At 44.3% G+C, this 26,952-nt stretch overlaps 1 protein-coding gene across 4 annotated transcripts; it reads right to left on the bottom strand.

Annotated features, from left to right (window-relative positions):
* Positions 1–26,758, bottom strand: APLP2 (amyloid beta precursor like protein 2). Of its 4 annotated transcripts, XM_025213818.1 has the most exons (17): positions 26,586–26,758; positions 25,147–25,276; positions 21,316–21,428; positions 19,641–19,822; positions 18,853–19,070; positions 16,936–17,103; positions 14,611–14,741; positions 14,203–14,277; positions 12,919–13,077; positions 12,374–12,502; positions 8,842–8,941; positions 8,070–8,243; positions 7,348–7,383; positions 4,364–4,446; positions 3,052–3,126; positions 2,432–2,596; positions 1–1,493 (listed from the first exon to the last, which is right to left on the bottom strand). In XM_025213818.1, the coding sequence occupies exons 1-17, from the start codon at positions 26,703–26,705 to the stop codon at positions 1,392–1,394; spliced, it is 2,160 nt and encodes a 719-aa protein (XP_025069603.1). In that variant the 5' UTR covers positions 26,706–26,758; the 3' UTR covers positions 1–1,391. The 4 variants fall into 4 exon arrangements, with proteins under 4 accessions (XP_025069603.1, XP_006032197.1, XP_025069604.1 ...); XM_006032135.2 differs by lacking the exon at positions 7,348–7,383; XM_025213819.1 differs by lacking the exon at positions 16,936–17,103.
* Positions 26,759–26,952: the final 194 nt, after the last annotated feature.

Below are 26,952 nucleotides of genomic sequence, written 5' to 3'. Positions count from 1 at the left end.
TTCTGGAAGTTAACGTGTTTATTGATGTGTTTAACTTTGTACATTCCCCACAGACCACATTAAGGAGTTTGCAGGTAAATCTGTGCATAGTGGGAAGAGACATGGAAGGGGGAAAGAAAAAAAGTCACAGGAAAAAAAAAGGAAAAAAAAAAAATACACCACAGGTTACCAGAACCTCCAGATTGAAAAAAAAAAAAGCTGTGAGCATTAACACCAATTATACAAGCGCTACAAAGACACGATGGTGACTGGAAAACACCCCGTTTCTCTCTACAGTTTTCGGTCAAATAGGCAGTATCCCTTTCCTATTCTCCCCCTTATTTAGAGTGAACTCCATGTACTTTCATTCCTCAATGCTGAGTATTGCACCAGTCATTCTTCTAGGCCTGGGAATAAAAGTAGAGAGATGGCCCAACATCACTGGAGAGAGAGACTACAAGGCTCCAAAACCAGCATCTCTAGCCTACTTACCGTGTTGGTGGGGGGGGAGGAGGGAGCTGGGGAAAGTTACAGATAGTGGTAAGAGGGGCCTGGTGAGCACTGAAGGAGGCTGGTTAGATCCTCTGGTGGAGGGATTTAAAATTCAGTACCAAGGACCAGATTCAGAAGGGGAATGTGCAGACCCCAGAACGCACAAGCCACGGCCTAACATTCCACTCAGGTGCTTATTAATGGAGATGGCAATAGCTTTGTAACTGAGCCGCTAGGGAGTCTAGGATCCTAGGAACTGTGATGCAGGGTGGGCACAGAGCACTGGCATCTGGGGATTCTTCATAAAGCTTTTTCCCCCTTAATCACCACTTTGATCTGCTTCCTGGGTTACACTTTTACTGCTCTGAACCCTATTTAATCTCTTTGCAACTTCCAGCAAAATTCAGTTAAAAAAAAAAAAAAAAAAAGAAGGAATACTGCTTTATATATAAAAGCCAGAATGACTGAAGAGCCACAAGTGCCTCCTTTATACAATGTGGGTTGGTACAAAGGCCTTCAATATACAAGGGATCTATCAGAAATAAAAATCAACATCTCCCGTTATATATATATAGAGCTCGTATCAGATGACGGTACAACAAAACTGGGATTTTCAGAGTATTTTTTTAAAAAAAGAAAAACTACATCTCAGTCAAATATCTGCAATAGATCCATTTTTCCCCCATTTAAAGATTTATATATCATCATATTGTTATATTATCATTTCTTCACCCATTTAAAAGAATGGAAATTGCAACTCTACAGTAGTAATTATAGTCTTAATGATCCAGGAGTTTTGAATGTAAGATGAAGTCCTCTTGAAGCAACTGTTGGTCAGTAGTTGATCCAAAACACTGGACCATTTTGGCCCTTTCTGCCCTGCCCCTCTTCTAGTCAGGGCTGCTGCATCTTCACATCCTTTAAATCTGCATCTGCTCCAAGTATTTGTAAGTCGGGTTCTCATAGCCATGGTTCTGCATCTTGCTCAGATGCCGCTCCTCTGGAGTAAGCATGGGGTCAACCTTCAAAAGACAAGACACCGACCAGACAATGGAATCCAAGTACCACGTTCTCACATACAACATGCAACTTTCCCCCCTGCAAACAAGCTGCTAGAAGTGGCAGCGTGCATTATACGTGAGAAATACATTTTAGACCAATTTCTGCCACTTACCAGGCAAAAATGAAAGAAAAATCTGCAGATGACCCACAGAAGCACAACAATAAGCAGGCTACTCAGTTACTTTCTACAAGGAACAATCTTTTTCTCTTCATTCTGTCTTTTAAAATGAAGGGGCATATTTTATTCTGGGGTGTGTTATATGTGGGAAGATGCAGCAACTTCCAGGTTCCCCTAATCTGAGTAGTTGTAATAGTCCAGAGACAGACATTGGTTCCATAGGCAGCAAGATACAAACAGAAATACCAGTAGCCACTGGAAACAGCCTGCTTATCATTCCTGAAAAAAGCGACATGATACTGAAAAACCCCTCATTGTTCAGCATAAAGGCTGCCTGCTGGCTCCTGCAGGCACAACACTGCCATGGGCTATTCCTACCTCCACATCCTACACATTGGATCACCATGCCTCAACAGTTGCTAAGTTACCCAAAGGGTGAGTTGCTATAGATTCACTCTTGCTTATTACCTTGCTCAAGACTTAAGACGTGAAAGCTCATTTAATGCTAAATCCCTTCTTCAGACAGAAAAGGAAGCTTAGCCAAAATCCTTCTGATAAGTGCAGTCGACAAGTCTCAGCACAACACACAAATGATAAACAGCTATGTGCAAATATAGCAGCAAGTATCTCAGCATCCAAAGGGTTCAGTCTCCTCTAGATGAAAGGAATGCAACTGATGGCTCAGCAGCAGCCACCAGTGCAGTGTGCATGTGTTTTTAAAGAAGGCAAGCAAATGCAAATTGATACCATCACGCTAAGTTATGTTCCAGGAGTTCTCACCTCCACAATCCCATGGCTGATTGTCCCATACTGCCTCTTCCTCAGCATCACCAAGCTAATGACAATGACAGTGGCTATGGCAACTGCAATCACCAACAGACCAATGAGGGCACTGCTGCTGAAACTGAAGTCATCATGAAAGGAACCAAGGGAACCGTCATCATCCTGCAGGGAGAGAGGAGGGGTGAGCAGGAGGGAGAGACTTGGAAATTAAAGCAGGAAATATAACCCCAGGAGGCGGCCACCACTAAGGTCTTCAGCCATCTGTGATGTGGTTGCATGACTGATTGATTCCACATGGCAGCCTGAATATTTAACATCTCCCTGTCTTGGAAAAAAAAAATACACACAGATTGTTTCCTCATTTACAACTGCTAGAAGATGCTCTCCCACAAAAGCCTTCTAAAATAAAGTCTGTATCCCTACATAATACTGGTAACAACTTGGAACTGTGGTTCTGTGGAGGAATTCAGTATAGTACCATGCTCTGCAAGACTTCAGCACAGGTTTGCAATTTGCCACACACTGAAGAAGACTCAGAATTAAATGGATACACAGGAGCACTAATGCTGAAATTTATTTTAGAATTCATCAGCCAGTCTGAGCGGCCCAATACGTACCGGCTCCTCCACCAGTCCTCCAACTCGCTCTGCATTGAAAATCATTTCCTTCACATCAAGGGTTTCATCAATTACCTGAAAATAGGCAAAAGCCTTTTACACAAGGAGCCAGAGAAATCGGGATGTTCTGAGGGAGCAAAGCACTAACCATTGCAAAAAGAGTCACATTTGCCACAGCATTTCCATCACACTGACATTGGTCAGCTAACAATAAGTTATTCTAGAAGTATGTGGCCCATCAAAACTGTGTACCCTGTAATTTGTGGGATTCTAAAATGGGCAAAACTTAGGCATATGTAAAAAAAAAAAAAAAAAGTTATGGTGTAGAGGGTACATGAAGGACATCCTGGTGAACTCCGACTAGAGAAGAACAGAGAATCAAAATGGCACCTATTTATTGCTGTTGACTCCATTCTCCCAAAGCACTACACTTTGATATAGCACAGTTTTATCTACATCTACCTCATGTGAATCTCTCAGGAGTCCTCAATCCATGATACCTATTGAAACTATTAACTGGAACTACCACAGGTTAAATAACTGATAGTTCTATTAATAAAACTCAGATTATCCAAAAAGACTACAGAATAGTACCAGGACCTTCAGGAATACTGAAGGAAGTCAAGACTGTTTGCTTCCCTGACCTGAAGGCTCTAATTCAGCTGCAGGCATTTGCTTTGAGTGAAACAATTTTGTGAAGCAAATCTAAATGCTGATTTTAAAATGAGCTTAAAAAAGGTTAACCTCCAGAGCTGATTTCACCCAGGAAGGAGCACAAGGGACCTGCAACTAGAAGTCAGCTCAATGTCAACACTCCACTTAAAGCTACAAGCTATTTACTGTTAGCTCTACTGTACGCCAAATCCTATCTGCCATTCAAAATGTGTTGGGGGGGGGGGGGGGGTAGGTAGAACCACCAGCTTCATAACAGACAGACTGAAACCAAAGGTGGAACAGCATAGCACTCGGTGTATTTGGTGCCGTATTGAGAGGTCACCTAGTAAGGGTAGGTCTCCAGTGCAGGTGTTACCATCTTTCAGAGGGATCGGTTTTCTACCTAGGAAAGCTACTGCAGAACAACACACTTCAACAAGTCAGTCAACTGCTGACTACTGGGCTCTCTCCCTCCCTCAGCCTCCCACCTTTCTGATGCTAGTCGGTATTAGGAGTTTGCAATAATCAGAACGCTGCAACTCCTCTGCACCATACGGATAATGAACACGCTGACATTTAGAAAGTAGGAAAGAAGCTGCTCACGTTAATTAGTCTCAGAGTTAGGTTTTTCTTCAGAAAACAAAGGCAGAGGACTCACCACATTTTCATCCACTTTGTTCTTGCTATTAATCACTTTCTCCTCAGCCCCAATCAGCCCATCCAGGTCAGCTATGCCAGAACCTGCACCAAAAGAGTTATGCATTTTGTTAGATGTAGAAGAGACCATTAGAGGCTTTAGCGGCATCTAGGAAGAATAACCTACTCTCTTGACAGTGCTGTCACTCCTAGTGCGATTCATAACATTTTGCTGTTTACTAATCCCTCTTTGTGCTAGATTCAGTAGGGGAGTTCATGTGCAAAGCCAGAATGACAAATGATCTGGGGGTTTCCTGGTCAATGAAGGCAAATGAGGTGGCTCTGATGACAGCGGAGAAGGCTCACCAGGATGCACTGAATGTATATCCAGAGCAACTGGAGTGCTCTTATGAGAAGGGAGTTGGGAATATTTACATCTCATCTCTGCTTGCTGCTCATGGTTATCACCATAGCTCCACATAACATGACCCCGTGAGGACCAAACATTCCTTCTCTCCACTGAACCAGCACAGAGGGAGCACTTATAGTAGGCATGGTCAGCAAGAGCCCTTTCAAACGAACAAAAAAAAAAAAAAACAACCCCAAAACCCGAACAAAACACACCCCCCCCCACACCCACGTGTCAGCAAGTGCCTCAGGAACCAGAGAGTCTCAAGGTTACCCAGCACAGCCCTGTGATGAGCCATGAGTCATGTCTCCATGTCTGGCACAGGCTCAAAACCCAACAGATCCCAGGGCAAAGGAGGAAAGTGATAAACTAGCCCCTGTGCACTAGCATGCTTCTTAGCCATCTCAAGGCTGAAAACTAGCACAGGCTGAAGAGGAGACTATCAATTAGCAAAAGGCTCCTCTGCATAAACTGTTTTGATCTGGAGCTTTTATAAATAGATCAGATCAATAACAGAAAAGGCTGATGCAACACACACACCGACCTACAGAGCACGGAACAAGCTGAGAGATGAAGCTTCCCGATACCAGCATATGCAAAACACTGTCCTTCACAATGCCTGTGCCCTCCCAAAGCAAAAGCAGGGGAACAAGGAGTCAGTTGTCTGCTGAGCCTCTTCTTCAAAGGGGCATGTGTAGGGGAACTACGTGTGGCACTTAACATTTCATAATTGACTGCACGCAACCTCTCTGCAGTTGCTGATCTTGTAGCTCGGTTAAGACAGTATGTTAACTGCTGCTGAAATCGTTGCAGGTTCTTTGATTAAGTGAGAGGAAAGAGTAGTTGGCGGCTCCAGGGCGACTTCTCACTGCGACAGGCTTTTTACTGCTCAAAAATGCCAAAAGAAACGAATGTCTCACTCCAGCTCCTCCAGAAAGGAGCAGCAGCTTGGTTTTTATTACAGCCCGATCCCCATCAGCTTCTTTGGAGACTGGCATTCAGATTCCAGACACGGCTGAGGTGGGGAGTCAGACTCCCCCAAGCTGCCTAGGCAGGTTATGTTATTACCGTGAAAGTCAATGATTTAGAGCTTCTGGAGATTATGCAGAAACAACTTCTAGAGACCAGCCTAGTCAGCTTCTGGCCTGTGGCTGCTTTACCCCATTCTCAGGAGACAGCCTGCTAGCAGTCTCCAGAGCAGGGTGTTCAGCTGTTGTGGCGAGTCTTGCTGTTTGTTAGAGTGCTGTGCACTGTCACAGCCCCAGTTTCTGGGAGTGCACCAGTCCAGCTGTTCAGATTATACACCTCCCCAGAATACAGCTGCTGTTATGCCATATGCTGAAACAGGAGCAATGCTGAGCCCAATTCTCAGCCACTGGAGGCAATGGGAGTTCTGCCATTTACTTAAATGGGCACAGAACCAGGCTTGTATTTAAGCTTCTTAAAATGAGCGTGGCCGTTGCCAGAATCAAACTTCATCCCAATCTGTCTAGAGATCTGCTGGGATCAGCTGCACATTGTTCCACAGCAGGGATAAAGCTCACATCTAGCAGAAGGCAGAGAAATGTTCATAAAAAATTATCAGGCCATCCAACCTCCAGTGGGATACAAGACTGATGTGTGGGCTGAATAAGCCTGATCCCAAGGAGAAGCAGCCTCTGCTTGTCAACTTGAAGCAAATTTGGAACCAGAGGTAGGCTGAAGCAATGGGGACGAGTCCTAGTATGTGGCATTAGTACCAATAAACTGCCAAGGTGCCCGTGCACTTAGCAGGAATCCTACCAGCCTCCCACTGCTACTGCAAGCAGGTCTAGGCTAGCAATCAACTTACATTCGATTCCACATCTGAAAGTACCTGCCAAACCCACTTGTTTAATGTCAAGAGTTCTCCGACTCCCCGCCCCACCAATCCCAGACTAGTCGGTTCCTCTTCAGCCAGAGACGCCTTTGCTACACGTATCACAAGTGAGCTACAAATAGCAATGGATGAACAGTGAGAACTATCTAAAGAAATCCTGTATGTAAGAAGGGGGAAGTGCAGAGGATACTAGAAAGCAAAGATATGAATTGCTCACGTGGGTGTTACTAGTAGGTCTCTCTAAGCACCCTGATGGGTATTAGTTTGGAAATACAGCAAGTTTGTTCTGGTGCTCCCTCACTTCTTGGTTAGGGCTGACATTACGTAGGAGGCACAACAGATGCTATTGTACACAAGGGAGTGTGTAGATTATTTACCGCCAATGCTGTCAAACTTGTTTTTAGCATTGGTACAAACAAAGCAGTAAACACTGCTACCCATTTCCCAGAAAGAGCACTAAGCCCGAGTTTATTCTGGGGGCAAAGGAACTGATCTTTGCACCCTGGGACACCTTGTCAGCCTATGGAGACTGCGAGGAATGCTAAGAAATCACTGAGGCGGCCAAATGAGCTGGTTTCGTTAGCAGAACAAGGCACGTGGCTACATCAGCCCTGCTGATCTACATGGAGAAGGGAGGTGAAAATAAAGGTGAGAGTATGAAACTAAAAATGAAGCTACCAAACACAGAGAAGGTGGAAGAGTGACAGAAAGCACTTAGAGGGAGCAGCTTAGAACCAACCTTTTTTCATTGGATGGTACAAATCCGGCTGAGGATCTAGCAGGAGGGAAAACAAAAACAAAAATAGCAGAAAAAGGAGATTAAGAGAGAAAGGAAAAAAGGCTTGTGCATGATTTTCGCCTCAGACCCTTGACAAAGCTTGCATTCACAGCTTTGAGTGAAGAAGGCTGTTCAACTGCTTGTTTGTTTTTAAATAAATCAAAAACCACACACCACAGCAAGCTGTCAGTGTCCCTTGTTAAAAAAAAAAAATACTTGTTGCAGTTTACAGCAACAAGGTTCATAGTTGCATTGGAGCATTCGAGTTAGAAAGACTAGGAATTATAGATTCCAGCTTCCAGACAAAAATCAAGAGTTTAGTGCTCACTGCACAGGGAAATTAAAATCAGATTCCAGAAAGGGCTAAAGGTATTATGAAGTCAAGAACAGCAGTGATTAGACATGGCAAATTACTAGCTGCACTGCCTGTTCCAGACTGACAGAGCATCTCCTAATAATATGGGCAGCTAAGGATCCAGGAGCTTGCTTACTCCCTTTTCACATGACATAGGCAGCTTTGAAAATAGACCTCATGGCTAATTCTACATTGTTGGCACGACTGCTTCAATCCCGAATGGTCGCCAGGGGTTAGACCCCTTGGGTGTCGTTTGGGCTGGGACACTGGTTCTGACTAGAGGCACGCACATTTCCTGAAGTGAAATCACACTCTCTGCTCTACGTACCTTCGCTTTCAGGCAAGGCTGGGAAGGTTTTCACCTGGAATGGGCGGAAAGGTTTGCCCTCCTGGAGGGGAATCTCTTCGCTTTCCTCAGAGCTCACTCGGACATCTACCAGGGACTCTGAGATGGAGGATGTGAACTGGTCCATGTCCGCACGTTGCTCCTGCAGCAGCTCATCTAAAAGGAAGAACAAGGGGCCAGGCAGGAGAGAGAAAATGAGGAGAAAATCGTTTCAATGGGTTCATGGGAGGGGCGGAAAGAGGCAGATCCTTCAAACCAAGTTGGTCTGGGACAGGGGCACAAGCAAAGCTGACCTGGGGCAGTCAGATTTGTGAAAGCTGGGCGGTGTGTTTATGGCAAGCAGGGTCCCATCCTAGGTTGTCAAAGGTCCTGGCTGGATAAGCAGGTGAAATTACAACTGGCTGACTGCTTCCATAAGGCAGACAAATATACTTGTATTCACAAATCTCCTTTTTACCCACATGAAGTAACAAAAAAGGAGACTGGAGTGAGACACATGCCTTTGTTACTGTGGACTTTTTGTATTCTCTGTGTGTGTGTAGTTTTTCCAAGGCTAGCAAGCCAGCAGGCCTAGATTATGACCACAATCTAGCTGGAAATCATGTACGTATAGCAAAAGCCAGAGAACTTTTACCTTAAAAAAGCAAGCCCAACCACCTCTGGCTGGACTGGAGTATTTCTTAGACTACAATATTTCTGGGCATGCTAGACTTTCCTAATACATCAGCATCTACACCAGCACAGAGATACTAACCAATCTCATCCTGGATTTCTTCAGCCACATAGGGTACCTTGTAGAGCAGAGATAGGCTTTGATTCATCCTCTCTTCAATCACATGGAGATGTGTCATCACCTGCCAACACAGAGGAAGGGCTGAGGTAAGGGCTGTCAACAGTCATTGTTTCTGTGCTAATATTTTAATTATTTTAATAAAACAGGATCACAGTTCACCCTAAGAGATCCAGAGCCATCAAATCTAACACCATGACTATGGCACTTTCTTATCCATCTCATGCTTCATAGGAAGGCAACCTCGACATTAAGCTTTTGTACTTTGAGCTGTAGGTGCGATCAGTCTTCTTCTGGCAGCACAGGAGATGATGCTTCATATTTAATAGTGACTAGAGTTCACAGGTCATTTTGTGTAACTGCTGTCTGCATTAACATGAAATGAAACCCTGCCTCTCCCCACTACTAACGAGTGCATAGAGATTCAACACATGGGCTGAACTTATGCGCAAGTCCAAAGGGTGGAGAGAAGTTTTACAAGCCAAGTCAAAGCAGGGTTCTGGTTATACCAATGCTTTATACACAATAATTTACCACACTGGAGTTTTGAGCTGCTCCACCCCCACAGTGGACCTGACTATTAATAAGCATGTGTGTCAAGAAAGCAGGTGGTGTTAATTAACCAGCCCAATTTTCAAACACCACCTAAATTAGGACATACCTCACATTACAACTAGCCTGTACACAAGGTGCCTGGCCATTCACTGTGACCCAACGCACAACCCCACACAGCGGTTTGCTGCCCTTATTTAAAAGTTAGGATTGTGCATTTAACATGGCTTCAACCCACCCCATCGCTGCCAGGCATTACATAGTCGGTAACCCCGAGCTCTAGCTGCAGAGGGTGCTGCACGAGCATGGATTGTGCAGACGAGGGAATCCATTAACATGGATGACCAAACACTAGAGAAAACTAATGAGTTGAATGGACCTGCTTTTATAGTCTGAAGCGATTCTGACCTTTAAAAGCAAGGATGAAAGCAATTTAATTTTACAAGTGGCAGCTTGTCAATCAAGCTAATCGATTGAGGAGCTTAAAGTGCATCTGAAAAGTAAAGTGAATGGAAATTGAACTGTACCACCCACGTTCCTCGCATGTCAATTTGTTGACATTGCAGCTTTCAGGATGAATTAAAGGCTGTTCAGGATTTAACTTAAGCACACAGTTTGCACACCCACTCTGTTCCAGTGCTGCCAAAGCCCCAACAGGGTCAGGATGGACCATGTTTGATACTCTGAGCTGTCTTTGTGAAGACTGTACTGGGTGCTCTGTGTTAGGAGCCAACCACAAGTCAAAGGAGCACTGCCATCGCTATCCAGTCCTGCCTCAGATGTGTAGATGGACAGAAGAAGGACTGAAGGCAGGAAGAAGGCAGGACAAGAGCTAGCCAGCACCTAGAATCCACATCTCATGCTTGAAACCAGGTACTCCAAGAAACTCCAGCAAATAGAAACATAAATACCAAAAAGCAGTCTACCTGACAACTGCTGTTGTGCTTTATCCCTCCGAGTACAAGATGGAGCTGCAGTCCCCAGTTCTGGGCTCACTCTGATTTTTGTCCTGCCTCCTTGAAGCAGAGGCTCCTCTGATTTTTTTCCCCTGCCTCCTTGTTGCTTACTGATTACCAGGGATCCCGGCTTTCTCATTTGAAAATAGCAAATTTTCTGATTAAAAGCTGCCAAATGTGTGATTAAAATGAGTGGGCAGGGCCTGGCACAGCAGGGCAGAGTGGGGCCAGGCAGAAAAGCTCAATGCTGCCACCCTGGCAAGGTACCTCCCTGCCCACCTGGCAGCAGCAAGGGGCACAACCATCAGACCCCCTGGTGCTGGCAGGCAGGGGACACCTTGCCAGGGCAGTACAGGGCTTGCAGTGGCAAGGAGCTTCCCCGCCAGGCCTCACTGCACCGGGTCCTGCCCGCTCGGCCAAGATCCCTGATGATTACGGTATTGGGAAAAAACAAATACATTTTTTTCTTTAGTGTCTGGTCCTTTTCTCCATCTACTTGGCAGCACCACATACATCCCATTTTATTATCTTCCCATTACAGCCAGTTCCCTTTTGTTTGTACGAGTCTTTCATATATTAGGGAAAAGAAAAAGGCATTTTAGAAAGAAAAAATCAGCACGGTCCAGTGGATAACACACCTGACTGAGACCTGAGACTGGGGCTCTAGTTCCTGATCTCACAGGCTGCTGGCAGATGTTAAAAAGTGGTGCTTTACTTTAAGCTTACTGTATTCCTGCACTGAGCCCAGCACATGCTCAGAAGCCATACAGCGTTAGTCGGACCCGGCTCACCCAATATCTGTATTGACTGGGTGCTTCAGTGGGTTTTTTTGGCACTTTTATTCAACAGCTGATTGTATCAGCTTTAGCTAAAAGCACTAAATAAGCCTCACTGATGCACCCAATGTGTACAGATGCTGTGGGGCCCGGTCCAAGTAACACACTGCTGCTTCCTATAAAGCACATTTTTTTTTGTTTTTTTAAAATGTCTGCAAGCAGCCATAATGAGCACTGGAAAGCTGCAGAGACTAACAAGGTAGTTATTTCCCTTGCCACCTTTTGCCTGGTCTTAGCCAGTGCAAGCTTTAAAATGGCCTCTGCTCTGATATGCACATAAAGTGTTTAGCAGATGTCATCTCTGATCTTGTTTGGGTCTTTAAGGATTATTGTAGCAATTTTAGAGCATAAAAATGGAAATGTGCAACCACAGAAAGGAGGAGAGGGCTGAAGGGTAAATGTAGCATCTGAAACACCTTTCAGAAGAACTGAACCAGCCAGATACAGTGTTCCCTTGAGCCAGCATGTTTAGATGTTCTTCCAAGCTGAGGGGAAAAAAGAAATCAGCCACTGGGTCTCCAGGGATGAAATGTGATGCAAACATGCAATACGCCCTTATTCAAAGTGGAGGGTTTAAACACAGCCAAGAACAGTGGCCAATTTCTTGGCAAGAGTTAAATCTCCTACTCGTTGGAAGCTAGGGAGAAAACTGGCAAATGCAAGCCTACTAAACAAAATCCACAACATAGTATAGTACATCCAAAGCATAAGTGCTCAGGAGACTCAGGGAAAATATAAACAGTGTGCTGGGAAAAAAGGAAGCTTGCCCCTTGCATCTGCTCAAGGAATGACCAAATCCCAAGCAAGTCACATACGTGCAGCGCAAAAAGACGCACTGCTGACGAGCCAGGTCTAAAATCCTATTCAGATTGAGAATAATAGTATAGCTGTGATAGACATCATCACTACTGCAGGCAGCTCCAGGTCAGTAACTGAATATCAAGTACTTAACATTCAGGAAGTGGTAAGGAAAAGTTGTAAGGAGAGCATCTTTGGCAACAAGCAACATGCATACAGAACAGCTAATGAAAATCCCTCGTTAGAGCTGCTACAGTATTCAGCTTTTGCAGAACCAGAGTGAACAGGATTGTGAGGCTCTTCCAGAGCCACTCCTGAAGTGAAAAGGCTCCCAGGATAGCAACACTTACATACCTGAGATTTCATCTGCGCAGCCTTTTCTGGGTCAACTGCCAGGACATGTTGGTAATGGCGGATGGTGTGCAGACGGTCCTTGTTCTCAGCCCGGACGTAACGCTTCAGAGCTTGCAGGATGCGGTGAGGCTGCAGGATTTAGGAGTAGTTGAAATCCAACTGCTTACTCCAGGAACTAAGCCCTGTTCAGCGACTGCACTGGAATACAGCACTTGCAAAGTCTACTCTGCTTGACAGATCCTGGAAGGAGCACACCTATGTAGATCTCTCTGGTGATCCTCTTTTACAGCAAGTGCACTAGACAGCCTACTACACTTCACAAACAAATGTGGCATTAACCAAGTGCAGCTTCCTGCATAACAAGCAGAGTCTGCAGATCTTCAGTACAAGTTACCAAGACCTGTGCCAGGAGTCTGCTTTTCCAGTACCCTCAGCCCTGCCTTACAACGTCACAAGGCTCACTCCACAACAAGGCCTTCTCACCCTCCGCACCTCATCCACGTGGTCCCCGTCTCTACAATGCAGAATGCTCCAAGAAAACTCACCCGAGGGGGGTCTGCTTGCAGGGCTGCTAAATAGTTCTCCAGGGCAATGCGACGGCGGTCATTCAACATGGCTTCTACTCGCGCCAGGTGAGTCTCCACGAGCTGCTGCTTCTCGCTGGCTGCCTCTTTCTCTAGAGATTTAACCATTGCCTGGAAGTGCTGGAAAGGGGAAGCAAGGAGCTTTCGTAAGGTTGCTTCAGTGCTCTAGCAAAAAGGATGAATTCTACAAGAACGCCTACTTCTGCAGATCCAATAACTTTAGACAAGCAAGACGGGCAGGGTATGTGGGAGGGGGCCAAAGGCATTTTATGGTAGGGGAGAAGGACGTTAACAGAGGATCAATAAAGATTTAATATATGCTGTTTAAGTAATAATTACAATCAGACTTTCAAACTCAATTTACAGTCATTTTAAAGTGCTTGGAAAGCAGATAACCCTGTACTCTGCCTTCAGAACTAAGCGTCAGGAGGTGCAGACTGTCTTCTCAGTTCTCCTGAGACCTTAAGATCACCACCAACTCATTTTTATAAAGTGAGGACACCACCGTTACCTCCATCACGATATGGCTATTAACTCGTGTTCTGAAAGACTAGGAGATCAGATGGAAGGCACTTTATCAGAGTACCTGGGGAGTTCACCTAAAGAAGCTGTAGGATGCACATGTAGATAACATCAAAATAGAGCAGAGGACAAAAATGTATTTATTTCGGTCTTACAATGAATCCTAAAAGCGAGTTTTGTACCAACTGAGGACAGCCAAATGTCTGGAGATACTGCCCTCAACAGAAATCTTATTCTAGGTGCTTATTCCTTAAGTGTGCAGCGAGAGAGAGCTCACACTTAACAGAGGAGTCCAGAACTTGAGCGAGTTTTATTTTCAGCCTCATAGGTTCTCTATAGCTTTGCACAATTGGCCCCCAACACACGAGAGAAATTTTGGATCAAACCAAACAGGACAGACTACAAGGCCATTTGTCAGTGCAGTTGAACAAAACAGATGCCTGAAGTCTAAAGTTCCCTTCTGGCCGAGCTGCTGATAAGCCTGATGGGTAGTTTCATTTCCTGTTACCAGAGGGCGGATAAAAACTAGCACTAACTCCAGCTTCAAGAATAAGAGCCAGTGGATTCCAGTCTCACGTTCTTGGGCACAATCCAAGCAGGGGCAGGGCTGGCTTCCAACATTCAGGGCTTCCAGCTCAGGACACCAACCTCTTTGTCTGCCTCACTCAGGTGGACACTGAAGCTGCTGAGAACAGGAAACTTTTTGGATCCTCTGATTCTTACCTGGATGAGGGTTTGTCTCTCTGCCTTGGGGAGATTCTTGGCTTGACGCTCTGCTTCCTCCCATTCCTTTTTCACCTTAGTAAAGAAAAAGGAAGCTACATTAATAAGGTTCAAACTTACTTTGGGGCTAGCCTACAGGCACAGAAAACCAGCTGCATCAGAAGGCCTGTAATCACAATCAGATGTTTCAAATTCAGGGTCGTACTTGGCAATTAACCCTGCAGAACAGAATGTTTATTGCTCCTGATAACCATCTTTCCCAGCACATGGTGGGGAAGTGGGGGATAAATATAAACCACAAAACCATCGGGCCTTGATGCAAGACCTCCAGGGAAGCCAGGTCTAACGGGAAAAGTAGCTGGTCAAACACACAAGCAGCCACTATGCACATCAGGGCAACAAGCTCACCCTGTCCATGCGGTTGTGATGTCGGACTTCTAGCTGCTCCTTTGCTTTCTGGAAGCGGGCATGCTCATTGTCATCTGCTGGGGTTTCGAAGTAGACATCCACGTCATCGGTGGGTACAGGAGTAGGAGGAACTGCAGAGAGAGCACAAGGGATTCAGACACTTTCTACCATCTGGGCTTCACTTGCATTAGGTGCCAGGAGTGGGGAGGGAGAGGAGTTTTCATGCCTGCAGAATGGACCCTCTGTTAAATAGACCTTGGTGATCTACTACCCATCAGAAGTCCATTTTGATATTAAGCTATTAATTTTGTTTCAGTTACATCATTCCAGCTACACAGGAACGCACCAGGGCAACCAGAGCCCAGACAGTCTTCACATTAAGTTTGAGGAAAGTATTGTTCAGCTCCACAAAGAAAACTGCTGCCTAAACTGCAGAACAAAGAACTTACTCTCCCTTCCCTTCACGCCTTTTTTTCCTGCCTAAGCATGATGTTTTGTGTATTAGGTGCTGGCTGACAAACCAGCTCCAGGCAGCTGACACACAAACCAGGAGACCTGGTCAGAAAAGCCACACCGCACAAAGCTGTTCAGGGATCCATGCAATCTCATCGACTGAGGGATCTGACAGCAAGCCTATAACCTGTACCAAGTATGACAACAGGACTAACAAGCAGTGAGGTTAGACAAGAAAGCACTTTGAGGATACCCACCAAGATGAGTTCACTCATCCAATTGATTGGAAGGCTCTGACTTTCCTAAAGCATTCAAACGTGGCAAAAAAGTTACAATCCACCAATGTTTACCTGTACAAAAGTTCACTATAACTGTGACAGTGGCCTTTGTGCTGGTGTATTATGACTCAGTGGAGTATGGAGACAAATTTGTTTCTGCACTGGCCAGATTATAGAAGAGCCCTGGTATCATGTCACGCATTCAAAGCCCTTTTGAAAAAACAAAGGCACTACGACTAGCATTGTGGTCCTTGTATGAATTTATTACACAGCCTTAGGTGCATATGGGGGGCAAGAGGAAATGGAGAAGACTCGTGCCCGAGAGAAGACCAGCTAACCCCTATTTAAAGTGGGCCAAAACATTCAAAACCTGACTGTCTTATGATATAGGCAATAGGGACTTTCATTAGCCATCTTATCTCAATTAAGGTGAGTCTCAAAATCAATGCAGGCTACATTTCATTCAGTACTGTAGCATCAATATTGGACTGGCGATCTGTCCCAGCATCTACCTGAACCCACAGCTTTTGAGTACTTCTCTTCCTCAAACTAAGTGTAACAAAGGCTAGGCTAAGTACAGTCGTGTGAAAAAGGCACCAAATGCTGATCCAGGTTACATTTTGGGCCTGCTCACAGCATCTTTGACCCAGGCATTGACAGAGACCTCCATATCCCTCCCCAAATCCCTCTGGGACAGGACAAACTTTTGTACAAAAACCTCCTGACATCCGCATCTTTATTTCACCACTTTGGTCAGATCAGCCCAATCTAAAGCACTTGCATGAAGCCTATTTTGTAAACAGGATTATGGCTGTATAGACCAACTGCCAAGCCCCAGATAACACAAAAAGCCTTTCAAAAGGCTTTAACAGCAGCTGAAGTGGAAGTGCTGGAATTCAGCAATAAGATTAATAAGGAGGTTAAAATGTTTTTGGGTAGCTTTATCATCAGCATAAAAGCCAGCTGAAGCTAGTGCCAAAAACCTCAAGCTATCAAATGCAGGATTGAGTCATGGTTCATATTTCTAATGGAGCAGAAGATAGGAGTTGGAATTCTGCATCAGCTTCACCAGGGATTTTTCCAAAAGGCACCAATAAGAAACAGCCTCCTCCCAGCAGAACTGACTAACAGCATGCATTTCAGGATTGATCAGTCAAACCCATGCATAATACTCTGACTGGAGAAGACAAAGGTTCCCTCCCAGGGCAGCTGGGAAAGCAGCCAGCTGGGTGAATGAACCAAGGAGGCAGTCTCATACCAAGAGAGTTTAAAGAAGTTTCCCAGTTCTCTACTGCAGACCTGGAGAGGGATAATTGAGTCCTGTGTTAATTAAAGTCGCAAGCCAAGAGGTGAGCAGAGACCACGTATGTTGACCAGCCAGTTTCGCCTAGAAAGGAAGCTAAGTCTATAAAGCTAGAGGAACAGAGACAAGAGGACTGCTGCAAAAAGGACAGAGGGAAGTGCTTCAAACACCAGAACCAACAGGATGGGCTACACACGCATCCTCACTTGGCCTACGCAAGGAGATGATGACACCAAACGCCAGACAGGACAGTGGCTTGCTGCAAAAGGGCCAGTGGGAGGCAGGACTTACTTATCTTTTTACACACAGCCATACAATATTCCTCTGACTCAAAATTGTTCCTGTTGCCTCCGCAGCCTCCATATATAAAGCGAATGCATTTTCTCTTGTTAGGGTCGAAGTACCAACGAGGCATCACAGCCCGGCAGGGACCTGTCATCGCCTCCTGGGAGCAGACAACTGTGTGGAGATGGGTTAGAACATCAGCTCATGAGGAGTACAGGCTTGATCGAGGTGATTTAATAAGTCAGTGGTGGCTCTAGGTCAGACTTTTCACTGGGTACTTGTGTTGGCTTAGGGAGCCACTACTATACTCTGGAGTATGCTTTTTAAAGGGCTATATTGGAAGTACTCTTCAGTGTTCATGAAGCAGCTACCACAGCAGCCCAGTGAAGTGCTGCTGTTAGGAGACATTGGAGCAGTTGTCTCGGCACAGAGCCATCCCTTGTGGAGCAGAGAACTGGGGTAAAACAAGTTCCTCTGGCTATGCTTTGGGTGTTGCAGTAGTGGAGAGTATCCACTACTGAAAACACACTTTAGGCAACATGATAAAACAAGGTCTGTGGAGGCAGCTTGAGATACCCCCAAAAGGGAGGCCTTTACAAACCTGACACCTTAAGAGAGGAAGAGATATAAAGGCAACTGAAAATACAAACTAAACACCTGGGACTGTGTTGCTGTGGGGATCACAGCAGCTGGATTTGAGAGTTCTGAGAAACCCAAGCACTCTAAACAGTAAATTGCACAACAGTGGTATTTTCAATGGCCCTGGACATCACTGCAGCAAGCATTCAGCACATTATATAGCTGCAGGATTGCAGAATTCTAGCTTGTATAGCAAATAACAGTTTAAATGCTTAGGGAGAGAACCAGTCGTTTATGCTAGACATCCTCTTTTCTAAAACACTGTAGAAGGAAACAAGATGGGCATCCCTGGAACAGACGCTCTCAAAAGCCAGCAAGATACATTGATCTCCTTGTTTCAAGTCTATTTTAACATCTGCAGATCTTCGACAGCCCTGCACATACAATCTAGGCCCTGTTTCAGTGAGTGAAATTATCTGCAGCATGCTGGCATTTTACCAGCAAGAAGAATTTTACCCGCAAGATGCAAGAACTACTGGCAATGATTCAGTGATTTGTAGTTAATTGAATTTCACTTTCACCCCCCTCCTTCTGCGGACACTTATACACTTCAAAATATAGGACGATCTACAGCATGGAAGCACAACAGCCAGTCAGCAGATGCTCCTCGGCAATAGCACCTGCTGTCTGACAAGAGCAATAGCAAATATTTAGACAGATATAGAAGTGACGTTGGCTGTAATGGGTTCAGTTTCCTTTAGCAAAGAGACAAGACTTTTATGCTAAGGCTGGGGTATGTAAAAAGAAAGGGGGAAAAGCAGATTCAAGTGAATTTTTTATCTTGCATAAGGTAAGGAAGCCAGATGCTCAGCTTAAAGTCCACCCCAATTCTAACTCCCTGGCACCCATGTAGTAAAAAGGAAGACAAACGAAACCAACACTGGTCACTCAGAGCTAGAGAGATCCCAACTGGAAGAGTGCCACAGGCTGGTTTACAGGCTTTTCTAAAATTAGGCTATGCAAATATTCTCTTCTGGCTCAATACTACACCTTGATGGAGGTACTCATTCTATGTGCCAGTCACCATCGGTTTTGCTGGCAGTGAGCCCAGCTGTCTGGCAGCATAAGGCCCATACTCTAGTGAGTTAACTTCACCTTCAGTACTTGTAAGGTAGGCATCATCAGCTGTTCTTTGTTTGCTGACCTATCTGGCAAATAAGGCCAAAGTGGCATCTACTGGATGGATCAAAAGCACCATTAACAATACAGATGGCAAGGTCCATTAACAGCCGATGAGCATAGCTTCAGTGCATCAGGGATGTGACAGGCTGAAAAGCGACTTACCTTTCACATCACTGATAATTTCCTTTTCAGAAAGAGACTTGTCACTGCTGGGTTCTGTGGGGGTCTCTTCATTGTAATCATCCACTTTATAACTGTCATAATAGTAATCGCGATCTTCCACCACTTCCTCCTCCTCCTCCCCTTCCTCATCTTCCTCCTCATCTTCCTCCACAGCTGTTTCTGTGAAGTCTTCTACATCTGCCTCAGTAGGGAACTCACTAAAGGGAGACAATTAGAAGGGAGAGTTAAAGCTAATCACTTTGCAGCCAACCTTTGATGTAGAAGAATAATGATTCTCTTTTCATCTCTTTTAGAGCCACTAGAGATGGGAGAATAAATGTACCGACTGTTGATCATCCAGTCAACTGCAGCTACAGGAGTTCTCTCATTACAGCTACACCTGCTATTATAGTCATAGCCTCTTTAAGCCTCTAGCTCAACAGGGCTTTATAATGTTTTCCCCATCGGCTTCATTTCACTAAGCTGAGGACTGCAGCTTCTGAAGCCAGGCATCTCTGGTCACAGCCAGACAGTAATTTTTTTTTACTGGCTATGGATTGAGATCGTAGCAGCAAATCACTTGGCTCTGTACTAATTTTGAAAGAGGGTAGTGAAGCCATTTGTTCTTCTCAAGAATGAGCGACTTCTCCACATCCATGATGCGCCTCCTGTGAAACCAAAAGCAAAGAAATTCCCTCCTCCATCCTCCTGGCAAGGGGAATTGGTAGTATTAAGCCAATAGCCTCATTACATCCATGTTAGTCTTGCAAGGCAATCAGAAACCCTACCTTTTATAAAGGTCATAGTCTTCATCTTCATCCTCATCTTCTTCCTCTTCCTCTTTGGAAAGGGCTTCGTCAACAATTTTGGTCTGAGGGCAACATACGTACTCTGTACCATGGAACTGGTCTACTCCACAAGGAAGCAGCATGCCATAACTGTGCAGGATCATCCCCTCTGTCAGACATGCCTGAAAGGGAAGCCATAGTCAAGTTAGTCTTCTCTTAAAACAGCACGTTTGTAGAGCATCACATTTTGCTTAAGGCTTCATCAACCATGCAATTCCAGTAACACTACCAATAGTATAGGCTTTACCATACACAAGACACAAGGTATTTTAATCCTGGTGTCGCAGAGCCTTACACAAACAGTGCAGAAAAGTGGGTAAAATTTTGTAGCATAGGTACAATCTTAGAGAGATCTTACAGTCACACAACACAATATTCCTTGCTGTTGATGATCTGAACTGCCGAACAATTGCTAATGTGTTTTAAGCTAGTGTTCAGTTCTGGCAAAATAACCAGGCTCTGAGTGCCAAATTATTCAAGTTGTTTCATGCCAAAGAGGCAGCACTTCAAAGTAACGGGTTTTTTTTTTTTTGGTCAGTCATTTCATTAACTTTCTCTCTGTAAATAGGAGTATGTGCGTAATTGCTTAAATAGGCTTTGCGTTAAGTTTATTTTTACATGCTGTGGCTGAAAAAAAAAAATCTAATTGGGCAATTCGGGACAAAGTCAAAATGTGAACAGCAAGTAGAAACATTAACAGCACACTGATTTTAAACTGGGGAAGTATATGGTTTTATGGCTACACAAATGAATGAAATAATAAAACCTTTATTATATACACTGGAGCTCTTTTGTATCCTTTTTGTTTTGCTGCATTATGGATGTAAGAAAGATCCAAGTTTGTTATCTGGATGAATTTTGCAACTCCACGTCCAAGACAAACAACTTTTAACTTTCCATGTACTTAAGGTTGGCTACGAAGGAGGCCTTCAAATTTAAAAGGTGCTCTGCTGGCACCAATTTCTACAATAGCTGAGCAGCAATGGGATGTATTAACGTTCAAAAAATAGACTTTTCAACCTTGTCAGCCTCAATGCTAAGTGGCTTATTTAAAGCCTATATTAACAATACTGCATGCACTCTAGTCATTGACATCATTCCATCATCATCAGTTGAAGTGAGTGTGCATTGATTTTAAATAATTATTTTTCCCCAGTTAACCAAAGAAGATGGGATACATTTTTTCTTGGGACTGAAGAGGGGGTTTTATTCAAGACAGGCTTGCAATTCCAACCTCTCCAGCAGTAGCTGCCACACAAAATAACATCTCCCTACAACTCCAATTCTTATCCCTGGGAATGGTAGCCTGGGAAACCAGAGTCTAGTCCACAAATTGTGCTTCAGCTGGGACCATGACCATGGATAAATCCCCTGGGGTGACACTTCCCCGAGATAAACGATGCACGTAGATTTAAGTCCCCAACACGTTTCTGAAATTTTAGCTTTAGCCTCGTTCAGAATTTGTAAAACGAGGATAAGAGTGCTTTAACATATTTAACCTCTATACCGCTGTAAAACAGACACTGAGTTGTTCAGAAACTCTGTAACAAAGACAAAATAGCCAAGATTGATATTCCCATATACAGATGTTGTTCTGGTCACATTAGCCAATTACCTCTTTGGCCACAGTGTGCCAGTGCTGGTGACTTTCACACACATCCATCCGTTCCTTGTGGAAGAATCTGCACTTCTCTGGAACTAGAAGGACATCGCTTACAAACTCACCCACTGCAAAACAAGAAGTTTCCATCAATAACAGTTCACGTCCCTATAGATACATTCTTGACCCTCAAACTCAAGAAAAGACTAGCATTAAAATCTTCAAACGGGACATTTGGTTATTTACTCCACTAGGTATCTGCATGGTGCTGCACAAAACTTTAAAGTTCAGGTGTACATCAATAGCCACCTTTGGAGAGGTGCTCTAATATAATGCCTACAAAGCTCAGAATTTAGGTATAAAAAGTAAAAACCTAGTGGACTGATCGAAGTAGTACTACTAAAAGCCTGAACAGAAGCTGAATGCAAACTTAGAAAGAAATTACAACGTACAGTAACAAAGTTTCATGCAGATCTTTGGTCTGAAAGCACTGTTTGTATGGTATTCTGTAAAAAACGTCATCATCTAATTTCTACGTGAGCTTGCATTACGCGCAAGAAGGTAGCTTTGGGCCACCAGTATTTCCAAAGCCAGCATATTTGCTGTATGAGCATTTTCCATGGTTGTAGGGCATTACTAGCCATTTTCTGCTTATGTCAGGAAATACATAAGCTCCTAGCTCACTTCATTGCATCAGTTTTGAGACAGTTTGGGGTTAAGATTAAAAACAATTTTTGCTTCAGTTGTTCAAATACATGCTACCCATACACTAGATCCAGGGATGAATGCAAGTCACCCATGGCTAAAGCATTTCTTCAGCTGGATACTCCAAGAGAAATGCTGAAAGTTGGAAAACAAAAGCCCTGTAAGCCCACACAACTATGTAAAGCAGATGTCAGACTCTGACATACAAACCCCACCTACAAACTGAACAGTATGTTTCCGATAGCCCTGGCTACCAACTTCTGCACTGTAACAAAATCACTCTGCTTGATCAACTTAAACCCTACTAATGCAAATGGTTGAACACAAGTCCTAAATATCTACTACAGCTAAGTGTAGCAACATTAAAATGACACAAAAAAACAAGACTCTATCCAATGCAACCACCACCTTCTATGTCAAAGCCAGGGCATTCATATTCTAACTGCAAAGTAAACCCCCACCAAAGTCCAGAATTATTCTAGGTAGCCTTGGAGATCCAGACAACACTTTCAGTAACTTTAATCAGAAAGGTGACCAAATCCCCTAACCAAACTAGAACATCTTAAAAACCCAGATGTTCTGAGGCAGCAAACCCATGCTAAGTTAAAAACACACCCTCATTTCTACAGACTGATCAGTGTGTCTATGCATCAGCTCATGACTCAGGGGTGCACTTGGTAGCCGTGTTGGTCTCAGACCAACAAGACATCCAAAACACTAGAACTCTTGGTTCCAAAATGATACCTTTTATCATTCTGGAACCATGAGTTTTTGTATGTCAACTCATGACTGACACCGACAAGATCACATTTAGGCAAAAAAATTTTTTTGATTGACTGGCTAACAAAAAAAAATATGGAGGACAAGCACTTCAAAGGACAAGGTGGTCTTTTACTTGGAACTCTAGGGAGTAGTTGTCCCAGCCACCTTGAATGTGTCCTCTGCAGACACAATCTCAGTAGTTCAACACACAAACTTTTGCCAAGCCCACACAATTGATGCCAAAGATACAGATGTCCCAAGCATACTTCTTCTGTGCATGAAGTCAAAATAGAGTTCGTGGATTAAGTTACCTGCAAACTAATGAGGGCAACAGTCAAGCAACTACAGACAACTGTTCATCCCCACCTCTCATCTCTTATCACACCAGTTCGGAAGTTCTCTCCTCTCCTGAAAGACGGACCCCATTTAGAGGACCAAACCAGCACATGCTGCAAGTATATGGCACATTCCCTCCCCAACCCCCCATCCCTGATCAATGCTTACAAAGCTCTCTCCTTTCAGAGATCAGCCAGCCACATCAGGCATTTCCATGCTGTCTAACAACTTAGCCAGAACTGTCAGCAGTTTGCCTTTTCACACTTCACCAGACTCAGTCCTGCTCCCAGCATCCTATTGTTAAATTTATTTTACAGTTCATTGAAGGTGCTAATGGGTTCTCCTCACTCCCCCCCACACTTTTAAAAACAAAAAGCTTCATTGACAGTGGGGGGAAAAAAAAGGTTGAATATCATCTGGTGGAGAGATCCTGTCTGAAGATGAACTGGGGATTAATGCAGCATGGAAGAGACAAGCAGCACAGGGAACACAAAAGTACTTTGTGCAATGAGCACAATAAATGCTTTGATAGGAGGAAAAATCATACCTTCCCTCCATTGCTGCAGTTCACCTGTTTACAACAAGTAATTCAGCAACTGATCACCGATGCTGACAGGTAAAGTTAATAGGGAGAGGTTTTATTCACATGCAGACACCCCATCATCTGCAACCAGGAATATTTGAGAACTGAAGCTGCCTTATGAGCCGAGTCCCCTTTTTCAAAGCAACTTAAAGATACTGCATATGGTTAAAGAGTTTTTGATGTTTCCTCTCAGGTAAGCACCACTGCGGAGCACTGCCTTTGCTGTTTCCGCAGAGTCCAGCATGAGCAAAATGGCACCTGGCACGTTTGCGTGAGTCAGCAGAAACAGGGCAGCACAGCTTAAGGACCACAGCTTGTAGTTACAGGCAGTTTGTAGGAAGGAGAGTCCTGACTTTCCTTATCTTTGACAGATGTACCCAGTGTACCAAGCATTTACTCCGCCGTACCTCAGCTTCCCAAGCTGTAAAGAGCTGATAGCAATGGAGCCCTCCTTGATAGGAAGGCATTAATGTTGGTAACATCTGTGAAGTGCTTTGAGATGCTCCGGTGGAAGGGCTGTACAGAATGAGACCTCTGTAAAAGCCCATCAGTCCACTTTTCCTTTCTGACTCGAGTTGCATTCAGTCCTCAGAAAGGTCCACAAATGGAGGCGCTGCAGAGAGAACTGTTCTCGCAGCACTTCCTATGAAGCGCTCCCCACTCCACCCCCAGGCATTTTGGAGAATGCTCTGCACGACGGCACAGGATTTGTTTTAAAAAGCTAAGCAAATCTGCTCAAGCAAAGAACTGACAAGGGATCTGACTAAGCTCAGTCTCCCTTTGCCACTGCCAGAGCTGTCTGTGATGGGCTTGAGCTGATGTTCACAATGCACAGGTCAGAAGTCCCTGCTGTAAACAAGGAGACCGTTTATCTGGGTGCACGGATTCAATAAATGCAGTGTAATCTTATCACATCTAACGATCGCTGGCAGTTAACACTAGACACATTTTGGGATCCCACTTGGGGGAAGAGGAGCCATTTGAAATCACTAGGTATCAATACAGTCAGTCTAAGAAAAAGAGAGATGTCAAATCTAAAACAGGGAACATGATCATACTGAGAATCTGAGTCTCTGAAGTAACAAAATATTAAACCTTTGCAGAGAGAGGATCAATGTACTAAATCCCAAGGTCTATGATATTCTAACACAATAGCCTTTAAGTTATTTGACAGTTGCAGAGAGAATATGGATTTCTTTTTCATGTCAGTCACCGTTATTCCTATGTAGCTGCAATCAAGCTGTTGATCTGCTGAAGCGGGGTTGTGTAGGGTGCCACCTTATAGAAATAGGTATTTTACAGGAATTTAGAAAAGTGGTCTCTCAGGTGAAAGAAACCTTTAAGAGGTTGGCTCCTTTCCAAGCAACCAAGCTGGGTATCAGGATCTAGAAGACAACCCCCTCCCACCCCCTGGAAAAAGTTCTTGCTCCTTTGAGACCCACTTCATGGTACATACTTACCCAGACACTTGTAGGGCACAACAATGTGAGTGTGATCCTTGCACTGCTTTTTGCCTTTCTTGCACCAGTTGTCAATGCTGACCGGTTGGTTGGCTTCTACCACATTTGTAATCTGAAGCTCTGGATAGATCTGTTTATTAATGGCAACAAAAAACAGAACAAAAAAACCTTTATTAGAAAGGAGCCAAAGCTATTCCTACCAAGACCATGACACAGGACACGTAAGGGGGTCTCTGAATAGGGAAGATACAAGCAGGTTCTCTAACTCAAAACAACCTAATGAAGTGTTAGATTATCTTTAACCCACCTATTTTGTATAATGTATTAATACGATAGCTATGTTGTGCTCAAGTTCTCCTGAAGTCTAGACACTGGCTTATATTTAGGTTAGTGCTATGTGAACCAGATGCAGTACTGGTTATATCAGCCTTGTAAAATAGTCATGCAAGCCTAGACATGGTCTGCTGTTCCACCCTTATGCTTAAAACTGAATAGCCAAATGATATTTTTACTTGCTTGTCAACAATCCCTCATTCCAGATGAACAGGAAAATAGATCTCACAAGGCTAATACGCTGAAGTACAAGAGCATATTGCAACGAGAACAGGAGTTTGCAACAGGGGAAAAAAAAAAAAAGCTTTCAAATACTGCCAAGGTTTACAAGACGACATTTTTGTAATATTCTAGCAGCTTTGTGCCGGCCTGAACATAATGCCAATGATAACACAACTACACTTTAAATATTTAGATTAGATATGGAATGCTGTCAGAACTCCACTTTGCACGTACACATAAATCAGCATAACGTGTGCTAGTTTTGGTTAGGAAGCTTAGAGGCTAGGATGGTCAAAGGCGCTCAAGTCCCTCTGAACTGTAATGGGTCACAGGCATGCAACTCTCTTGAGGACTCCTAGCCTAAAGTCAGTTACCTTATACACCTCAATCTTCTTTGGGGAAAGGGATCTAACTCCTTCTCCCTCTTCCCCCTCTCCCCCCACAGATTTTATCTTGGTCTTTTTGGGCTCTAGCTACACGCTCGACAGCAAAACAAAAGGAACAGGATGTCATGCATTGGCAAAAGAGCCAGTTTGCTGGAACACTCATCCTCAAACACATGAAGAGGCATGTGAAAACAAGACCTGATCAGATAGAAGAATAAATTTCCTGTTTTCTGGCATTCTACTAGCCGGCATACTCTATTAACCGGCACCGTGCCGCCACCGCTGTACCACTACCATCCACCACTCTGCACCGCTGTGTGCAACCCCCATCCACGTGCCGCCACCGCTATCTACCACCCCGTGCCATTGCACGCAAGCCCCACATCCAGCTATTTTTAGATAACCGGCACCAGGCATTCCCCACTCATGCTGGATAATAGGGATTTTACTGTGCAAGCTAAAACTTCGCAATTTCTTTCCAGAGAAGAGCCGCCTCACCTCCTGACAGTACTGCAGAACCTCTTCCTTTCGTCCAAAGCAGCTCTTGGTCCCAGAAGTATCGGGCTCCCATTTCCCAGTCTGGATATTCACGTGCATATTTAGCTTACCACAGAACATGGCAATCTGAGGTTCAGCCACAGCAAACCCTGTTCCAGCATTGGCTGCAAGTGCCTATAAAGAAAAAGCCAAGGTTACATTTTATTCCATTAACCAGAGTCCATTCAGAATGGGTCACAGCAGAAGGACCGTTTCAGCCCTTCAAGATCAAGTTATTAGCCCAGGCTATAAAAGGAATCTATTACCAAGTGAACACATCTAGAAAGGTGATTTTAACCTTCTCCCTTGAAGATGGGAGCATATCATG

The sequence above is a fragment of the Alligator sinensis genome, unplaced genomic scaffold (genome assembly GCF_000455745.1).
Source record: "Alligator sinensis unplaced genomic scaffold, ASM45574v1 scaffold1153_1, whole genome shotgun sequence".
NCBI classification, from domain to species: Eukaryota; Metazoa; Chordata; order Crocodylia; family Alligatoridae; genus Alligator; species Alligator sinensis.
This window is presented reverse-complemented; position numbering and strand designations above follow the sequence as displayed.

What these genes read in the sequence shown, in the direction of transcription:
- APLP2 (XM_025213818.1), bottom strand. Translation starts at nt 26,705, where the DNA reads ATGTTCTGTGGTAAGCTAAATATGCACGTGAATATCCAGACTGGGAAA. An exon ending in CTGCGCAGATGAAATCTCAG is followed by an intron (nt 8,942 to 12,373) that starts GTATGTAAGTGT and finishes CTGTGTTGGCAG; the next exon opens with GTGATGACACATCTCCATGT. An exon ending in AGAAATCCAGGATGAGATTG is followed by an intron (nt 8,244 to 8,841) that starts GTTAGTATCTCT and finishes TCTTCCTTTTAG; the next exon opens with ATGAGCTGCTGCAGGAGCAA.